Source organism: Lithobates pipiens, unplaced genomic scaffold (assembly GCF_037356315.1).
Source record: "Lithobates pipiens isolate NorthernLeopardFrog02 unplaced genomic scaffold, aLitPip1_a1.2 Scaffold_23, whole genome shotgun sequence".
NCBI classification, from domain to species: domain Eukaryota; kingdom Metazoa; phylum Chordata; class Amphibia; order Anura; family Ranidae; genus Lithobates; species Lithobates pipiens.
Window position 1 is genome coordinate 161,546,224 of NW_027507785.1, and position 19,687 is coordinate 161,565,910.

The 19,687-nt window shown below is 42.0% G+C and overlaps 1 protein-coding gene across 1 annotated transcript in view; it reads left to right on the top strand.

The window, feature by feature from the left end:
- WBP2NL (WBP2 N-terminal like) overlaps positions 1-19,430 on the top strand; it is a 44,445-nt gene extending 25,015 nt beyond the window's left edge. Inside the window, exons 4-8 of the mRNA XM_077452518.1 lie at positions 769-861; positions 1,022-1,228; positions 6,877-7,005; positions 17,176-17,252; positions 18,733-19,430. Of these exons, the coding sequence (XP_077308644.1) occupies positions 769-861; positions 1,022-1,228; positions 6,877-7,005; positions 17,176-17,252; positions 18,733-18,780 (554 nt within the window). The 3' untranslated portion in view covers positions 18,781-19,430. The remainder of the gene's footprint in view (positions 1-768; positions 862-1,021; positions 1,229-6,876; positions 7,006-17,175; positions 17,253-18,732) is intronic.
- The last annotated feature ends 257 nt before the right edge of the window (positions 19,431-19,687 follow it).

Here is a 19,687-nt window from a genome sequence, read left to right on the forward strand (position 1 = left end):
TTTGCCCATTACGGCGGGCTCTGTTAAAAAAACCATTCAAGGACTGGGGTCCCTTTTTTATCAGGGTTCCACTGCCCTAGACCCGTATAGCACCCTGTCAGTAAGCTTTATGGCACTGCAATCTGACCAAAGCACTGAATCCCAGGGTCCAGCTTTCAAAAGAGAAGCGTTACAGGCAAAACCTTGTCTCCTCCAGCATGAGGCGCGGGTACCAACCACCTTGGCCTCAATGGCACTTTGGATGGATCTGGTTGCAAAGGCTTGCTCCAGCAAGGGATACTCCAGTAGAGCCTCTGCATAGCACATCTTTACTCATGACCAACACCTAAGACACTGGCGATAAAACTGAGGTCCTCCCAGTAATAGGAGGGGTTATATAGGTAGTGGACTTCCTGTTTTAGGATGTGCCAGTGTCCATCACCTAAAGGTGGCCTATATACCATATAGTTATTAGTATGGCTCTGTGTCCCGTGATGTACAATAAAGAAATTTTCTTCAAGACGAGCAGATATGTTAAAAGTCAATTTAAAATACTGAGATCCAACTCAAGCACTGGAACATAGCTGCAAGTCAAACGGACAGATCTGTTTATCATCCAGCCCTTATTTGGGAGTGGCTCAAAAAGCAATTAATCTCTCTACATTTCCTTCCAACCAGCTTCAGCAGTAGGATTGTGTTGTATTTTGTGTTTTTTGCAGATTTTTGGCTATGCACGTCCAACAAAGTTCCATTATCATTATTCATGCCAACCTTTTGCTATAATTACAGGTGGATGGGAAGCACAGGCATCATTTAAACTTACCTTTAACAGTGGAGGCGCAATTGAGTTTGGGCAACAAATGTTTAAATTTGCAACCAATGGTATGTTTTATTATGTTCTTATTATATTATAAATGTATTCTTATCATCATGTTGATCTGGTTTTCATGGTGCTTACTATTCTAAGTGGGAAAGCTACAATCTGGTTGGTTATTGTTTGTTCAATTTTCTGTCTTTAAATATATTTTTCCTTTTATTCCAGCTTCCAGAGCACCTCAACCTCCTAATGTTGTATATGGATACACCCCTACTGCTGTGCAAGGTGCTTATGGACCTGGTGGTTATCCCCCTGCCCCAGGAGGATATGCACCTGCACCTCCAGCTGGACCTTACCCATATGTACCTCCTACCATGAATGGATATGCTCCAGCACCACAGCCAATGGGATATCCATATGCTCCACCTCCAGGTAATGAAACAATATATCACTTAAGCTGAAGGAAATTACATGGGCAGCGACTAAAGTCCTCGACTTGTGCTCCAATTATTCAGAGAGACAAAGTATACGTTCTTTACCAAAATTATTATTTATACACACACGTGCGCTCACACGCATATATATATATATATATATATATATATATATATATATATATATATATATATATATATATATATATATATATATATATATATATATATATATATATATATATATATATATTATTATAAATTCCTCCAGGTACTCTGGTTTCCTCCCACAGTCCAAAGATATGCTGGTAGGTTAATTGACTTCTGTCCAAAATTGGCCCTAGTATATGAATGGGCACCTTGGATTGTGGGCTCCTTGAGGGTAGGAACCAATGTGAGTGTGCAATGTACAGGGATAGGGACAATTGTAGACACTCAAGTTGAACTGGATGAACTGGTGTCTTTTATTCAACCTTACTAACTATGTAACGATACCCTTTTTCTATCGGTGAGTACAGGTACCAATACTTTTGGTAAAGTACTCACCAGTATCAATACTTTGCAGTGTGATTTGCATCCATGCAAAATTAATGAGTTCAAATCACACTGCAAAGAATCATATGAAATTTGAACAGGAATGCAGTGCAATTCATGTCCAAATCGCATGCGGTTTCCCTACCACTCCTGTGTGACTCCAGGCTTGTCATAGTGATCCAGAGTTCACATAGGAGTAGTGTTGGAAACGGCTTGCTGCTCGGTCATTGCACCTCATTTATGTTCCAATTGCATGCGATTAGTTGCAGTGCGATTTGCGCCCACTCGTTTTATATGGATGCAAATCACACCGCAAAGTATCAGTTTTGGGTAACCAGAGCATTTTCACGAGTACGAGGTTTAATGTCGGAAGGCATTATGTGTACTTCAGCTGGACGGAGCTGTCAGTTTTTTGTTTTTTTCACTCAGTCCTGCTCGGTTGAACGAAAAAAAACAAAATAGTGTGTACTAGAGCGGCACGATTAATCGTTAACGAATCGAGATTGTGCCCCACTCGCGATCTTTAACGCAGCATTTTCCCAATTCGGTGCAGTTTTCTCTGATCACTGCTGACAGCTGTCAAAAAATAAATAAAAATAAACGGGCAGCTTGCCAAGTTTTAGCTTAGGTGGAGATAAAAAGAAACATCATAACAATTTAGATTAAAGGAATGAACTTCCGTCTGTAAATGAAGTCCGTTTAACCACTTAAAGACATAAACCTTTTTCTGACACTTGTTGCTTACAAATTTAAAATCTGTATTTTTTGCTAGAAAATTGCTTAGAATCCCCAAACATTTATGGATATTTTTTAATAGCAGAGACCCTAAAGAATAAAATGGCGGTTGCTGCAATATTTTATGTCACACTGTATTTACGCATCGTTTTTTTTTTTTTGGGGGGGAAAAAATACATTTAAATTAAAGAAAAACGAACAGTAAAGTTTGCCCAATTTTTTTTGTATAATGTGAAAGATGATATTACTCCTCGAGAATCGAGAGAGAATTGTGATTTTTATTCTAATCCAAAAAATTGTGATTCTCATTTTGGCCAGAATTGTGCAGTACTAGTGTATACTAGGCTTTAGCCTTTCGCTACTGCAGCTGTTCAACCTACAAGGATTGACACAAGATTCCTGTGTAGAAACTGACAAGCGCGGCATCCCAGCATTCTCCCTCCATGATTCCTAGCTCGAGGCGCAGATCTGACAAGCGTGGGAGCACTCTTTCCTTCTAGTTAGTTGATATCACTGTTTCTGATAAAGGCTTTAAGTTTACATTACCGCTGGCCCCACGGTTTGTCGCAGGCTTTTACTTCTACATGCAATTTTATCTCCATTCAAATGTGAGTGCATGTCATGTGGTTTTATTGCCTTTAATAAAAGGTTTAACTGTGCTAGGTCCATGTGCTTTCTTTAATTTATGAATTAGATGGTACTCTACAGTAGCCAGATCTGGTGTGTAGGGAAAGTGCTAAAGCTATTCAAACCCACAAGTATGGCAGCCATAGCAACTGCTGATGCGTGTCTTGGAGCAGTATGTTGGGGAAACAACTCTGCCTTTGGTCAAAGTTCCTTGACATTTTTTCTTCAGGCTACCATAGTATGCTCCAGTGATCCACAATTACAACTCTGTCTACTTTGCACAACTATGTTGCCACCCCACTTCCATCACAAGTAACAGACTTGGCCTTCTTTGGAGTGCCAGCATGCTTCAAATGTTTTGACTCTGGGATATGGTGGTTATACCCATGCTTCAACAGTTTTTTTTTTTTTTTTTTCCTGTGTTTGCTTCAGAGAGTATAGGATTGTTCCCTGAAATGTTTAGTCTGATTAACTTATGCTCCGGTATCGAGGATGTTTTGATTTAATAGGCAGTGATCTCTGCCTTTGTCAGATGTTGTTGTGTGGTTTCCTTTTTTCTTGTTTTTAATAGGATCAGCAGATTCGATTTTTTACATACCAGACATCTGTCTGGCTATTAATGGTTGATCCTGTTACTATTTCTATATTTTCTTCAACCTGAGGGTCATCTTCAACTTTTGTTCTCCCACATTTAAGTTTCACTTACCAATTTTTAAAGCACTGTGTGAAGGAACTTCCCACTTTATAGTGTTGCCACCATATCTTCATTAAAGATATATAGTATTTGGTCCAGTTTGCTTAGTGGTATTTTTCTGTCAGTGATGTGCTGTAGTTCCACCCCCAGGCTTAAGCTCAGTGAATAAACCTTTAGGGCTGTGGAGCTGTGTTTTTTTTTTTTTTTTTTTTTTTTTGTTATAGAGCTGCTGGCTCCCAGTAAATATTTATGGCACCTGCAGATCTATCACACAGCACTGTCAATGCTGACTTCTATTATTGATCATGTAAAAAGATCAGATGGAGCTGCAGGCCTGTGTGATGGAGCTGCCAGCCAATAGTAAACATGTGGCTGGCAGATACATTACACAGCCCTGCATTAAAGGATTGTTTGCTTTTGTAAACAGTCAGCGTATTTGTATGAATGGAACCGACCTTTCCTCTTCTGTGCTAAATATTGGCACTCCTCTTCAGAGCATCCCTGCTGTCCAGAGATGAGCACCATCAGTTGGCCCTCATTTGTTTTTTTGTTAGGAGCGTGATTTGAAAGCTGCGAGGATAGGGTGAACTGTTTTACTATGCTGCTCAGCAAACGGATGGCAGCATATTACATACATAGAAACATAGAAAAGTGAAGGCAGAAAAAGACAGAGTAGGCCATCAAGTCTGCCCATTTTTTATGTTTTTTTTGGGGGGGGTTTGTTTTTTCATTAACTATTTTGTCTGAGTATAGATCTATGTTTGTCCCAAGAATGTTTGAAGTGATTTCCTGTTGACAGTCTCACTACCTCTGCTGGAAGTTTATTCCAAGCACTACCCTTTTATTAAAATATTACTTTCTAAAATTAGTTATTGAACTTTCTTCCAGTTAGTTTGAGGTCATGTCCCCGTGTTCTTGATTTTGGTTTCATATTGAAAAAACTTCCTTCCTGAAACTTATTTCACCCCCTTAATGTATTTAAAGGTTTCAATCATGTCTCCCCTTTCCCTTCTTTTCTCCATACTGTGCATATTAGGTTTCTGAAGTCGCTCTCGATATGCTTTATCCCCCGCACCTTTCACCAGTTTTGTTACCCGTCTCTGGACCCATTCTATTTTAGCAATCACTTTCTGTAAGTGAGGTCTCCAGAACTGGATATTCTAAGTATTCTAGTATTCTAAATGAGGCATCGCCAAAGATCTATATATAGAAATCAGAACCCCCTTCCTCCTGCTGGTGATCCCGCTAGTGATGCATCCTAGAATTCTATTTGCTTTTGCCATTGCCTTTACACACTGTTTTCAAATTTTTCAGTCATCTGTAATAAGTACCCCCAAGTCTTTTTCCACTGTAGTGATAACCAACACTGTATCGCCAATGTTGTACTCTCTCTGATTCTTTTTCCCTAGGTGCATTATTTTACATTTAGAAACCTTGAACTGCAGCTTCCACTGCTTTGACCAATCTTCCAGCAAGCCAAATCATGTTCCATGTTAGACACCTCCAGGGATAGCAACCCTATTGCACACCTTTGTATTATCAGCAAAAATACATACCTGGCTCAACAAACGTTTAGTTTATATCACTTACATAGAGATTACATAGAACAGGATCTAGCATAGAGCCTTGTGGTACACCACTAGTGACTGCTCTCAGGTTCTGAGTGTTCCCCATTTACAACAGTCTGCTATCTATCCTTTAGCCAACTACATGTCCACTGAACCACCCAAGGGTTATATCCTAGCCTGTACAACTTTTGTATTAGATCATTATGTGGAACTATATCAAATGCCTTGCTGAAATCAAGATATGCTATGTACACAGCACCACTCTGGTCCAAAACATTTGTCTGCATTACTTCCTAAATGTTATTATTAAAGCGTTTGTTAACCAAAAAAAATAAATAAGAGGAGGCACCTTATCATAGGCAGACGGTGTTATCAGTACAGATATAACGGAGACACAGGGGAACTTATTGTTCTAATACAGAGGGGATTAACAGCCACTTTAAGGAACCATCTAGTCTGCATGTGATCAATATGTCAGGGTTGACATAGTGAACACACGATCACGACCCACTCTAATTGGTTCTTCTTTGTAATTTGGTTCCTGAGTGTTGTTAGGAACCCCATCTGTCAATTACATGGCTGCTGGCACTTAAAAAGGTAAGATGTTTATTAACACACACTAATAAACAGATTGTTGGTGGCAAGAGATTAAGGGCGAGGACATTTTTATTTTTTCTCATCAGAAAACCATAAATAAAATAAAACTCTTTAAAAAAAATTAAGAGAGAATCTTAGGAGCATTTTGTTTTTTTTATTTTTTTATTTTACCTTAGATTATTTTATGGCAAAGTTCAATCAATCTGACTACTTTAGTTTTAAAATAATGCAAACTTAAATGAATGAGAAATGCAAGCTTAACATTATTTAGTTTTGTTGATATGCCAAGGGCTCTTGCACATGCCAAAGACACCACGCTTTTCAGCATTGAGGCAAATTTTTCACTGGTCTGAATGCAGCCCATTTGCTTTCTATGGGCCTTTACACACAGGGGTGTAAATATCAGTAAACTAGCACCACGTTCAGATCATAAAAACAATACAAAATCTGTTACTGCTCAGTATTTTACATGTGTAAATCACACCTTCCCTGATTATAATATAGCTGAGGATGTTTGTGTGGATGTAAACATGTGCACTATATAGACCAAGCTTTGCATTTTTAGCGCTGGGAACCTGATCCTGGAAGATCCAGTTCTCATACATAAGTACTTTGTGCAGGGACCCCAATACTGTTCTGCTACATGATATCCTACAGAGAGCGGAACAAATGCCTGAAACCTGTTACCCAGCACATCTAAACCTACAGCTGTAACCTAACTTTATCCAGTCTTTTTCTACTGTTGTCTGAAGTAGACCTTCCCTGTGTACTTAAAACTGCCTGCTGGCTATTAAATTGGAGAGAGGCATCTATATTCTACAATTTGTCTATACGATGTATATCTCTGTGTGTCTTTATGTTTTTATATGTGCATTTTTACCTCTCGCTCAGGTCCTGGCATGTATCCACCTGAGTTGAACCCAATGTACATGGCACCTCCACCTCCTTACCCAGGACTTCCATACAATGCAGCCCAAGCACCTCCTGGCCCCACTGTTTGGTCAGAACCTGGTATGCTAGGTAAGAATCTGATGCTAGATGTACTAATAAAATGACGGGTGGGAAGTTGCTTTCTCTCTCCATATCGATAAGAAATAAAACGTTACAGCACACAGGAACATAGTCATATTCGTTTACACCTATGTGTAGTATACATTATCTCACAAAAGTGAGTACACCCCTTACATTTTTGGAAATATTTAAATATATCTTTTCATGTGACAACACTGAAGAAATGACACTTTACTATAATGTAAAGTAGTGAGTGTACAGCTTGTATAACAATGTAAATTTTCTGTCCTCTCAAAATAACTCAACACACAGCCATTAATGTCTAAACCACTGGCAACAAAAGTGAGTACGCCCCTAAGTGAAAATGTCCAAATTGGGCCCAGTTAGCCATTTTCCCCTCCCCGGTGTTATGTGACTCGTTAGGGTTACAAGGTCTCAGGTGTGAATGGGAGCAGGTGTGTTAAATTTGGTGTTATCGCTCTCATACTGGTCACTGGAAGTTAAACATGGCACCTCGTGGCAAATAACTCTCTGAGGATCTGAAAAAAAAATAACTGTTTCTCTACATAAAGATGGGCTAGGCTATAAGAAGATTGCCAAGACCCTGAAACTGAGCTGCAGCACAGTGGCCAAGACCATCCAGTGGTTTAACAGGACAGGTTCCACTAAGAACAGGCCTTGCCATGATCGATCAAAGAAGTTGAGTGCATGTGCTCGGCCTCATATCCTCATTCATAGAGCTCTTTTTATTGTTTGATGCTATAGTGCAACTTCTATGTATGGGGGAGGGGCAGAAAGGGGAGGGATAGTGTGACCAGTGCCTAACGCAGGTCCAGTGGCTCGTACTAACCCTTCAGTAACAGAGGATTACTGCTATGGGGTTATTGGGGGGAGCTGATTAACGGGCAAAGGATGGAGTATTTTAACTAAGATCAATCACTTCAGGTTCGTCTCTGATTCTTTTTTCTTTATTTAGCTATATTTGGGCTTTAAAGAAGCTGTCATGATAGAAATGTGGGTGCTACCTGAAATAAATATGTTGGTCACTCACCTGACATAAATGTGCATTAGGAATAGGCTTGGGATGGTGTACTCCCCACCCTACAGCTACATGTGCACATAAGAGCGGGGCTGCTGTTGACATCATTGACCTAAAATGGTCATATGACCATGCTACACTATTAAAGTTATCAGCAGTACTTTAATTCTTTCTACTATTAGACTGCCTAAAACTATTTATGATAAAATGTACTGTGAACTGCAACCTGAACTTTTACATGCTATTCCAGTGCATTATGTCATACAAGATCTTATTAAATCATAGTAGTCTGATGCACATCAGAAACTCTTTATTCTTAGATGAAATAAACAGACACCTGTTTTATGATAAAGATATTGGTATATTCATTAAATATCCTAGAGTAGATGTGGCTGTATTGAAACTGACAGGGAGCTCATCTCTCCCTTTTGATGAAACAGATTATCAGACTATAAAAAGATAAAACATAACAGGGATGCATCAGCAGCTTTGTTTTACCACATCTTGGTGCCATGTGTTACAAGATGTTTAGTTATATGGCTTGAGCATCTAGATCAGTGATGGCGAACCTTGGCACTCCAGATGTTTTAGAACTAAATTTCCCATGATGCTCAACTACACTGCAGAGTGCATGAGCATCATGGGAAATGTAGTTCCAAAACATCTGGGGTGCCAAGGTTCGCCATCCCTGATCTAGATGATCATATCAAAGGAGGTACACCTACAGAAGAAATTTTGGAGTCCTTTACAGTTCTTAAAGCCGACCTTTCACTTTCCACTTGAGTGTTGCACAGGTGCGTTCTGCCATATTTCTCCCGCCATTTCAGTCTAGAGGGAGTACCTGCCTGCTGCTGCACTTCTGAAATGCTTTGTGGATCATTCCATTGTCCGTTGCTTTACACTGTCCACCTACTGTGATTTGGTCACCTTCAGCCACATAAAACTCTCTTCAGCATCTGGAGCTTGGGCTTGTGAGTACCTGGGGCCTTACTTGAATTCCAGCCCAGTTGTTTTGTTTTCCGCTGCAAAATGCAACACATCTTTCTCGGTATTCCCAGAAGAGTCCCAATATCTTTAACCACCCAAGTGTGCACAAGACAGAAAATAACCTGACTCTATTGGACCTTCACCTCTAAGTGTGCCTGAGGCCATTATAACCACTTCTGACTCAGACACCTTACAGTCTAATTCCATATGATTCAGATTTACAAAGAACGCTTGATAATCTGATTGATACAGTGCATTAGAGACTGCAATGGCTTTCAAATACAATTGGTATGTGAAACATTCCTCTGTGAGGACCAGAAACAATCTATGGAATCATCGATGTGTCCTGACAATGTGAAGGGGCCTTTTCCCTTCAAAATTGAATTCATTAATAATTGGTCTCGGTTCACTGTAGACAGTCCAGTCATCCGCCCTAAGAAAAATACCATCAAACGGCTTAATTATGTTCTGAGCTTTAGAGCAGTGGTCTCCAAACTGCGGGCCAGGGGCCAGATGTATCTCTTTGCTTGCCTCTATCCAGCCCTTTGGAGACTATTCCTCCAACTGACACCAACGATGAGGCACTATTGATCCCACTGACACTGTTGATGGGGCACTATTCTTCCCACTAATATCAATGATGGGGCACTATTCCTCCCATTAATACCAACCTGGTACTCCTACTGTTCACTGGCCTCAATGTAGGAGAGCTTTAAATGGAAAGGAGGAACCTCATTCTTTACTACTTCTACAGACTAACTACATTTTCCTCAAATCGTGGAGAACGTCTGGAAAATTCTTTTAGAATTCAAGCGCCTTATGAGAGGGAAGAATGTGGAGATTAATTTAGACCATGTCAAAACAGTAGCCCAATTGAATGAGCAAGGAAGGACACACAACCTAGTTCTTTTTTCCCTTTCGCAAACAATTTGTGCCTGGGTGGAACTCATAGTTGTGTCCATTTTTAGGCTCCATGCACACTGAAGCTGATAAACTGCAGTTTATTGGAGTTTGGGCGTTTTTTGTAAAAGCCCATAAACTCCACTCTATGTTAGCCTATGTGTCCATGCACACACGGACGTTTTTCAGCTTTAATGAGCAGTGGAGTTTATGGGCTTTTTTCTGAACGCCAGAAATTCGCGTTCAAAGTGCCGTTTTTCAGCGGCAAAAAACGACAAACGCTCATTAACGCTCGTTCATTAGTGTTCGGCATTCTATTTTTCAATGCATTGTGGGATTTTTGGAGTGTCCTCTGTGTATTTCTATAAAAAACGCCCATTAACGCTAACGCTGTAAAACGCTCATTAACGCTCATTAACGCTAGTATAAAACGCTGTTAAAAGAAGGTTTTTCAACCAGCGTTTTCTGCCAGAAATCTGGCGTCCAGAAATAGCTTTTTTGAGCTTCAGTGTGCATGGAGCCTTAGCAGTGTCTCTAAAGAGCACAGAAAAACATGTGGAAAATTACCACACAAAACTCCTGCACTTCTTTTCCTTGAATCCACATCAGAGTCCAGTGTTTCAGCCTCGGATAAAGAGCCTTCAGCTCGAGGTGTGAAAATTGAGAGGAGGTTACAGTCTAAAAAGGATCTCTTTTCAAGTATTTTACTCTACTCTTTCAAAAGGAATTGTGCTACATCATTCATCTATTTAAGAATGTTTAGTGTGTGTGCAGCCTTTGCCTGCAACGAGCATTATTTTAGAATTCCTGCAAGCAGGATTAGGCAAAGGGCTGAAACTAAGGATTTTCACTCAATAATCAAAAATGTAAAAGTCCTGTAGCTGCTGACTTTTTGAAAAACGCACACTTAGCTGTCCCAGAATCCAGCGATGACCTCACCCGACCTGGTTCTTTGCCGGTCTTTGGGCTCAGGTACCAGCATCTTGACAAGGGGTCCAATGGATCAAAAAACTCACAAATCGGATTGTTCCTCGGATCAGAGTCACGGATCGGATCATTTTTCGGATCAGCAAAAAAAAAAAAAGACAAGACAAATCTTGTTACACCCACTGGCGTTTTAGATTTCAGTTATTTTCAACACAAAACGGCTTATATGCTTAAATACAGTATTTCGTTAAATGTGAAAATCCGAGGTGTTCTGTCACATTAGCAACCATGTAAGGTCAGCAGCTTTGCTGCTGATTTTAAAATTTAACATCTAAACAGTCCGTCGGAATTTTCAAATCCTGTATTTAAGCATATAAGCTCAGTTTTTGTGTTGAAAATAACTGAAATCTAAAACTCCAGTGGGTATAACAAGATGTCCATTTGCCCCCTTCTCACTATCCATTACTGTCTAGGAGTGTGGGGTGTAGCAAGATGGCGGCGACGAAGCATCAGTTCTGCCAAGACAGTGGCCACTAGGTGTACCAAGATGGCCGCCGCTCCAGAGCTAGGCCGAAGCCGAGGCCTTTCCAAAGCCACGCCACGGATCGTGTGGTGTGCCGATCTGGACAGGCTGACCCTTTCGGATCACGGATTGGTGACGATCCGTTGCACCCCTAATCTTGACTATGGGCAGCCAACTGACACCTTGTGGCTTCATAACTGGCTGCCTGCTTCACATGTGGAAGCCGCGCTGTGCCCTGTGAATAGTCCTGCAGTCCCCTGTAACCTATGACATGTTCCAAGCAGCTGCGAGGGGGAAGAAAGAGGGGCCAAACTTCTGCTCGGTTGGCTGTGACAGTCCGACCAGAAGTGGGAGCAGGTTACCTGTCAAAATTGGGTGCTCAATTCTCTACCAAAAAAAGACATTCCAAATTTGGAAGAGGGGGAGGTGGAGGAGGAAAAGTGGAAATTCAGATCTATAAATCCAAAAAGTTGGTTAGAACTGTGTGCTTATAACATACAATCCCATTTCCACCTGGGACATATAGGCCTTAAAGGAGAAGTTCACCTTTTTGTTACATGTTGCACCCTAAATATGGGTGTAACATGTTACTGTTGCAGCGGCCCCCAATCCCCCCGTTGTGACAGCGAGGAAGGAAACTTCGGTGTTTCCCAGAAGTGGGAGTGGGTACCTGTCAAAACCAGGTCCCCCGCCTCCCTCCAACCCCCTTCCAAAAAAGTGCCAAATGTGGCAGTGGAGGGGAAAAGGAGCCAACAAGCAGAGCCTCCCCTTTTTGGTGGAGCTCCGCTTTAACTAAAGCTCTATTTAAATCTTTACCAGAAACCTCATTTAACAATAAATATTTTGTCTTCGAGATTTTACGTAACTGGTAGAATAGGAGAGCCTTGAGCCTTCTTTATTAGACCCCCATATACTGTATGTCTACTATTGCTTTCTCAGATATCTTTTTTTTTTTTTTCTTTTTTTTTTTTCTGGGGTGTGTTGAAATTTCATTAAAAAAAAAGTGCATATATGAGAGGAGTGCCAGACCAAATGTTGAGTCAAAATGTATTTATTAATATTGTGTTAAAAGACAGCCAAAGTGTTTTGGGGGTCAAAGGAACTCCCCCTTTATCAGGGCTACATCAAAATATAATATCTTGAATATTTTTTTTTATTACGAATTTTCAAACTTTACAGATAAGGTAGAAAAAACAAATGTCTCTCTAGTTCTGATAATATATCAAATCAAATTGGGCACATAGGCACAACATTCAGAGTATAAATGTAACCATAGGTAGAGATGACCTCCATCTAAATGACATAGCTGTGAAGACTATCATATAAATCAGTAAAATATGTAATATCAACCAATCAAGTACAGGAAAGTAATCATTGGAAAACTCTATGTACATGGTATACAGAGGACTCTGTAAATACCTCCTAAGGCATTTCAGGAAGTGTTTTCAGTGTCCTCAGATTAGGTAGAAATGCAACCAACACAGAAAACGAATAGGAAAGGGTATTGGGAACATGAAAGTGAGGAGAAAGAAAGAAGGGGAGAAAAAAATCTCAGACCTTAACCGCAACAAGGAATATTAAAAATGAGACCATGCTGTCCACAACAAAACATACTATAGTGTAAATTTAATTGTGACTGATGAAATCATGAGCCTAACAACGTTAAAACATCATGGATAACATACATATACATGTGTGTACACATATGTGCAGCCAAAAATACCTGCATATACACAAACATGCATACATGCAAAGGAATTAAGATGAAGAGTTGAGTAAATATCAGATAGTAAGTGAAAAGGTGCAATGGGTTCATTTTCAAAATGAATGTCTTTTAGATTCTACATGGTTCGTAGATGTCATTGCACCATTATACATATAACTGAAATAATACACATGAAAACAATATAAAACTAAATGTGCAGATATCTAAAATAAAAAAACTCACAGGTTAAAAACGAATTAAGTGCTTCCCTACCTGGCTTCCCTGGGCGACCCATCGTAGCTGTATGTTGGGTCTTTAAGACGCTGCATCGGGCATACACGTGCCCACAGCTTGTCCCCAGAGCGCGTGTCTGGTGGGTGCGATGACCGCCAGAGGCCCCCGCCCTTTCTCGTGACAGAGCGAGAACCGGTATCTGTGTGTGAAAACACACAAATCATGGTTCTGTCAGGGGAGAGGAGAGAGATCGTACTAAGTAGGAAAAACTATCTCTCTCCTCCTCTAGTCAGCCACACCCCCCCCCCCCCCCCCCACAGTTAGAAACACACGTAGGGAACACAGTTAACCCCTTGATCGCCCCCCAGTGTTAACCCCTTTCTCTGCCAGTGACATTTATACAGTAATCAGTGGCTATTTTTAGCTCTGATTGATTGCTGTATAAATGTCACTGGTCCCAAAAAAGTGTCTGTTGCAATGTTGCAGTCCTAATAAAAATCAGATCACTGCCATCACTGGTAAAAAAAGATAAATAAAAATGCCATAAGTCTATCCCCTAATTTGTAGACACTATAAGTTTTTTGCGCAAACCAATCATTATACGCTTATTGCGATTTTTACCAAAAACGTGTAGAAGAATACATAGCAGCCTAAACTGATGATTCTTTTTTTTTTTGGGGGGGGGGGGTATGTATTATAGCACAAAGTATTGGGGATTCCAGTGGCGGCTGGTGAAGTTTTTGGATGGGGGGGTGCCAGACCCCGCCCATCATGACCCCGCCCATCGTTTTGGCCCCTCCCACTTCTCATAAAACACGCCCCTTATGTAATCTGAAAAAAAAATTGACGTGGGTTCCCCCTCCGAGAGCATACCAGGCCCTTAGGTCTGGTATGGATTCCAAGGGGAACCCCCTACGCCGAAAAAACGGCATGGGGGTCCCCCCCATATCCACACCAGACCCTTATCCGAGCACGCTACCCGGCCGGCCAGGAAAGGGGGTGGGGACGAGCGGGCGCCCCCCCCCCCTCCTGAGCCGTACCAGGCCGCGTGCCCTCAACATGGGGGGTGCCTTGGGGGAGGGGGGGCGTGCGGCCCCCCCACCCCAAAGCATCTTGTCCCCATGTTGATGAGGACAAGGGCCTCTTCCCGACAACCCTGGCCGTTGGTTGTCGGGGTCTGCGGGCGGGGGGCTTATCGGAATCCGGGAGCCCCCTTTAATAAGGGGGCCCTGGATACCGGCCCCCCACCCTATGTGAATGAGTATGGGGTACAATGTACCCCTACCCATTCACCTGTGAAAAAAGTACAAAAAAAACACAACACAGGGTTAAAATATTTTATTGCACAGCTCCGGGGGTCTTCCGTCTTCGGGGGTCTTCTCGCCGGACTCCTCCGCTATCTTCTTGTAGCTCTTTTGCTAGCGGAGGAGTCCGACTTTCTTCCTCGCCGCCGGCCTCTTCTCCTGACTTCGGGGGTCTTGTCCCCCTCTTCGGTTCTGCCGGGCCACCGCGCCTTCTTATAGCTCTTTTAGAGGCGGTGGCCCGGTCTTCTGTCGTCGCCGCCGCCCGTTCTTCTTCTTCTTCTCCTTCTTCTCCAGGAGATGTTGCCTCGACGATCTCCCTGGCCGGAATGCCAGGGACGCGCTGCGCTGCCACTTATATAGGGACAATGGGGCGGTGTCACATGGGTTGGTCACATGGGTTGATGTCACAGTCGCCATGTGACATCAACCCATGTGACCAACCCATGTGACATCAACCCATGTGACACCGCCCCATTGTCCCTATATAAGTGGCAGCGCAGCGCGTCCCTGGCATTCCGGCCAGGGAGATCGTCGAGGCAACATCTCCTGGAGAAGGAGAAGAAGAACGGGCGGCGACAGAAGACCGGGCCACCGCATCTAAAAGAGCTATAAGAAGGCGCGGTGGCCCGGCAGAAGAACCGAAGAGGGGGACAAGACCCCCGAAGTCGGGAGAAGAGGCCGGCGGCGAGGAAGAAAGTCGGACTCCTCCGCTAGCAAAAGAGCTACAAGAAGATAGCGGAGGAGTCCGGCGAGAAGACCCCCGAAGACGGAAGACCCCCGGAGCTGTGCAATAAAATATTTTAACCCTGTGTTGTGTTTTTTTTTTTTGTACTTTTTTTTCACAGGTGAATGGGTAGGGGTACATTGTACCCCATACTCATTCACATAGGGTGGGGGGCCGGTATCCGGGGCCCCCTTATTAAAGGGGGCTCCCGGATTCCGATAAGCCCCCCGCCCGCAGACCCCGACAACCAACGGCCAGGGTTGTCGGGAAGAGGCCCTTGTCCTCATCAACATGGGGACAAGGTGCTTTGGGGTGGGGGGGCCGCACGCCCCCCCTCCCCCAAGGCACCCCCCCATGTTGAGGGCATGCGGCCTGGTACGTCTCAGGAGGGGGGGGCGCCCGCTCGTCCCCACCCCCTTTCCTGGCCGGCCGGGTAGCGTGCTCGGATAAGGGTCTGGTGTGGATCTGGGGGGGACCCCCACGCCGTTTTTTCGGCGTAGGGGGTTCCCCTTGGAATCCATACCAGACCTAAGGGCCTGGTATGCTCTCGGAGGGGGAACCCACGTCAAATTTTTTTTCAGAAATTTGGCGTGGAGTTCCCCTTCAGAGCTCATTCTCTGATTGGCCACGGCAAAAGTCGCCTGGCCTGGGGAAACCTTTCTGGCTGTGAAAGCTTTTTGCATTCATTCAGCTAAATGCACGAACATTCTCAACAAAGTAGAAGCTAGAAAGCCTTTATGCGGTGACTCACCTCTCACTGTCTGGCAGCTCCGCTCGGGCTAAGGAACGGAGCTGCCTACGTCACTTCCGGGTTTCGTGAAACAGCCGAAAGCCGGAAGTGACTGCCTGTCTAAGAATGACAATGCTCCCGCCCGTAGAATCTGTGATTTTACGGGCGGAAGCTAGTCGGCGTTCTGCAGTGCGCCGCAAGGCGGGTTTTTAACCCGCAAATGAAGCGCCATGGATGCAATCTTGTGATTGCATCGACGTGGCGCTTCTCATAGTGCACTGTGACCGGCGCCACAGTACACTGTGTTAAATTGTTAAATTACATTTTATTTTTTTTTATTTTTTATGTCTTAAAGGGCCCGTTTTTATTTATTTATTTATTTATTTATTTTTTACTTTTATTTATTTATTTATTTATTTTTTACTTTTTTTTTTTTTTTTTTAACACCTAGGGAGAGGGGGGGGGCGGTGCCCGGGCGCCCCCTATGGGCGGGCCGCCACTGGGGGATTCTTTACGAAAGACAAATCCACTTTGCACTGCAAGTGCACTTGAAAGTGCAGTCGCTCTAAATCTAAGGGGTAGATCTGAAATGAGGGGAAGCTCTGCTGATTTTATCATCCAATCATGTGCAAGCTAAAATGTTTTTTTTTTTGTTTTTTGTTTTTCCTTGCATATCCCCCTCGGATCTACAGAGACTTTACTTCCAAGTGCACTTGCAGTGCAAAGTGGATCTTCCTTTAGTAAATAACCTCCATTTTGTCTAAAACGAAAAAAATAAATACTTAAAATGTTAAACTGATACAATAAAAATGCTGCATATGAAGGTTATAACAAAGAAATGGCCCTAAGGCATATCCTTCCTATGCATTTTTTGGTATAGCTTCCATATGCAGCATTTTTTTGTGTTTTTAACAGGAGTCTTGGAAATGTAATTCTTGGTAAAAGTAATCCTGAATTTTCCTGTGATGTTTGTAAAAGTTGGAAGTATAAAACACCATGAAAAGTATTGTCACATTGTAAATGCTAAATAATAAGAATTGATTCAATTAGTAGACTGCAAAAATGAAAACCACTAGAACCTATATTATTGCTTTTTCTTCCCCAAGGAAATGGCAAGGCAGCAGAAGCTGCTTCCAGCGCCTACTACAACCCAACAAATCCTCATGATGTCTACATGCCTATGGTAAGCAAGAATTACATTCCACAAAGGAGTCTGCTTTTCACAAATAATGGTTTCTGTAGTAGATGGTTATGAAGGGGATGCATGAGAAATACAGTATTTCAAAGACTGGCTTCGCTTTTCTTAGCGAAGAACTGTCTCTTACATATAACACTACAAACAGAGGCTGATAAGAAGGCCCAGAGAATGATCTGCCGCATCACAGAATTCACATGGATTCCCACAATATTGCCAGGATTGATATAGTTTTAAGAAGAACCCAGTGTTTCAAATTGGTCCTATCCTAGTCCTTCATTGATGCTCTCTGTAGACCCCTATCCCAAAAGTAGATTGGTTTTATAATGTTGGATATGTAACTATAACAAAACTTACAACCTCTGTCTAGTGATGAAGTGGGTCTGTTTTGCAAAACGCGATTCAATAATAGTAAATTTATTGATGGACTCTTTGCAACAAGAGATGTAAATGGTGGTAATATAGCTATAATATTGGGAAGTTTATGTTTCATTACACTTTTTTAGTAGGTAATACTTTGTTATATAACATTAATAAATATACATTTTTAGAATCATTCTTTGGTCACTTATTGACTGTAAATGTTTGGCGCCTTTTGAAATCTCCGTAAGTTCCCCAACTGTTGGCTCCAATATCCATTTTTTTTTTACCGTTAGTTTTATGCATATTGTCAGCTCAAGGAATTTATAAGGTAGTTAAAGTGGGGTGCCCCTTAAAAAATAAAATAAAAAATTAAGTCAGCAGCTACAAATACTGCAGCTGCTGACTTTTAATCAGACACTTACCTGTCCCAGGGTCCGGCGATGCGGGGGAATGAACCCCCCCCCCCCCCTCGTTCCCCACACCGCTTGCGGCACCGTCATTCGTACTGTGGCCACACAGCTGTGGCTTCACAGCTGGGCACCCACTGCGCGAGCGGTGCCTTCATACGCTGCACCGTCATCTGGGACACGTGACAGGTCCCAGATGACTGTGCACCGCGAGGAGAAGTGATGTCACCAGCCCGGGCAAGGAAGACTACAAGGGACCCCCTAGCAACAGGTATTTAGAGGTGAGTAAAAAATTATTATTTTTTCCAATTATTAATTTTTTAAAGATTTTTAAACACTTTTTTTTTTTGGTGGCAACACCACTTTAAAATACTTTTACCTATTTTTGGGGGGGGGGGGGGGGAGGAATCACACTAGAATGGTGAATCATGAGAATAGTAGCAAGCAATTCTATGTGAGAATGTTTTTGCATTGATCTGCTTCACTTACTGATATTGTGTGATTTATACACCACATGCCTTCATTTAGCGCCCATGCACTTTTTGAAATACAAATGTACAATTTTTTTCGTTATGGCTCAGCAAACTGCTACACAATTGTTAGTTTTTATATTTAGAAAGCTGTTTAGTTGTTTCAGTTGAAACTACACCTACAGATTGCCTAAAATTTGTCAATAATGTTTTGTTTTTTCCCTATAGGAACGACCCCCTCCATATGCACCTACAGATGACAAGAAGACAAACTAGCAGGACTTAGTCCTGAGCCTGATAACGTGGATTCTTCTGTTTTCTTTATTTAGATATCTCTGCTTTCAGCTCTTTATAACAGCGATCACGCTGCTGGTACCCCTAGGACATTACTAACTGGTAGAGATCAGCAAAGTTATTTGCAGAGAGGCTAGTCATATATACCATATTGTGGTTTGGAACCTAAAACTCTACCTGCCTCCAGTGTTTTGTAAGACGAGAAGATGTCAGAGATAATTTGTGTGTGTGTGTGTGTGTGTGTGTGTGTGTGTGTGTGTGTGTGTGTGTGTGCTTTTTGTTTTTTTTGTTTTGTTTTTTCTTTGCCCAGGATGTAATGTGTGGAGTGATTTAATTCTAAAGTGTATATAGCATGTCGGCCTACTTTTGAGAAAGGTGTATAAAATATTCTCCATCAGAGAGAAGGGAAGATGTAATGTGAGAGCGGTGTGTGTGTGTTATGGACTTGTCCTGCTGTTTTATGTCACCAAAAAAAGATCTGTACGCACAGATTGTACGTTTTAGAAATCATTATAGCTGTTTTCTCACCCAGGAGTGTGTATGTACATATATAAAATTACGTTGGTTCCAAATCTATATTCTAACAAAGAAGAGGGGGTCCCCTGGGGGTGGACTTTTAAGGCACGTACAAATTATAATAGTATACAAATTATTTTATTACATAAAACCAACAAAAGGTAATTGAATATACAGTATACATTAAAAAGTACACCAACAGGTATATATACAACCAGTATTGATGCTATGTTGTATCATTCATTTGAACAGAAACACCCTACGCGCTTCGGAGCTTGGAAAAGCGTGTCCTTCTTCAGGGGTGTGTGGATACAATGTTCCTGTAGAATCTAATACATGGCAAGGAACAGGGTAGCAGTTATATAGTATATAA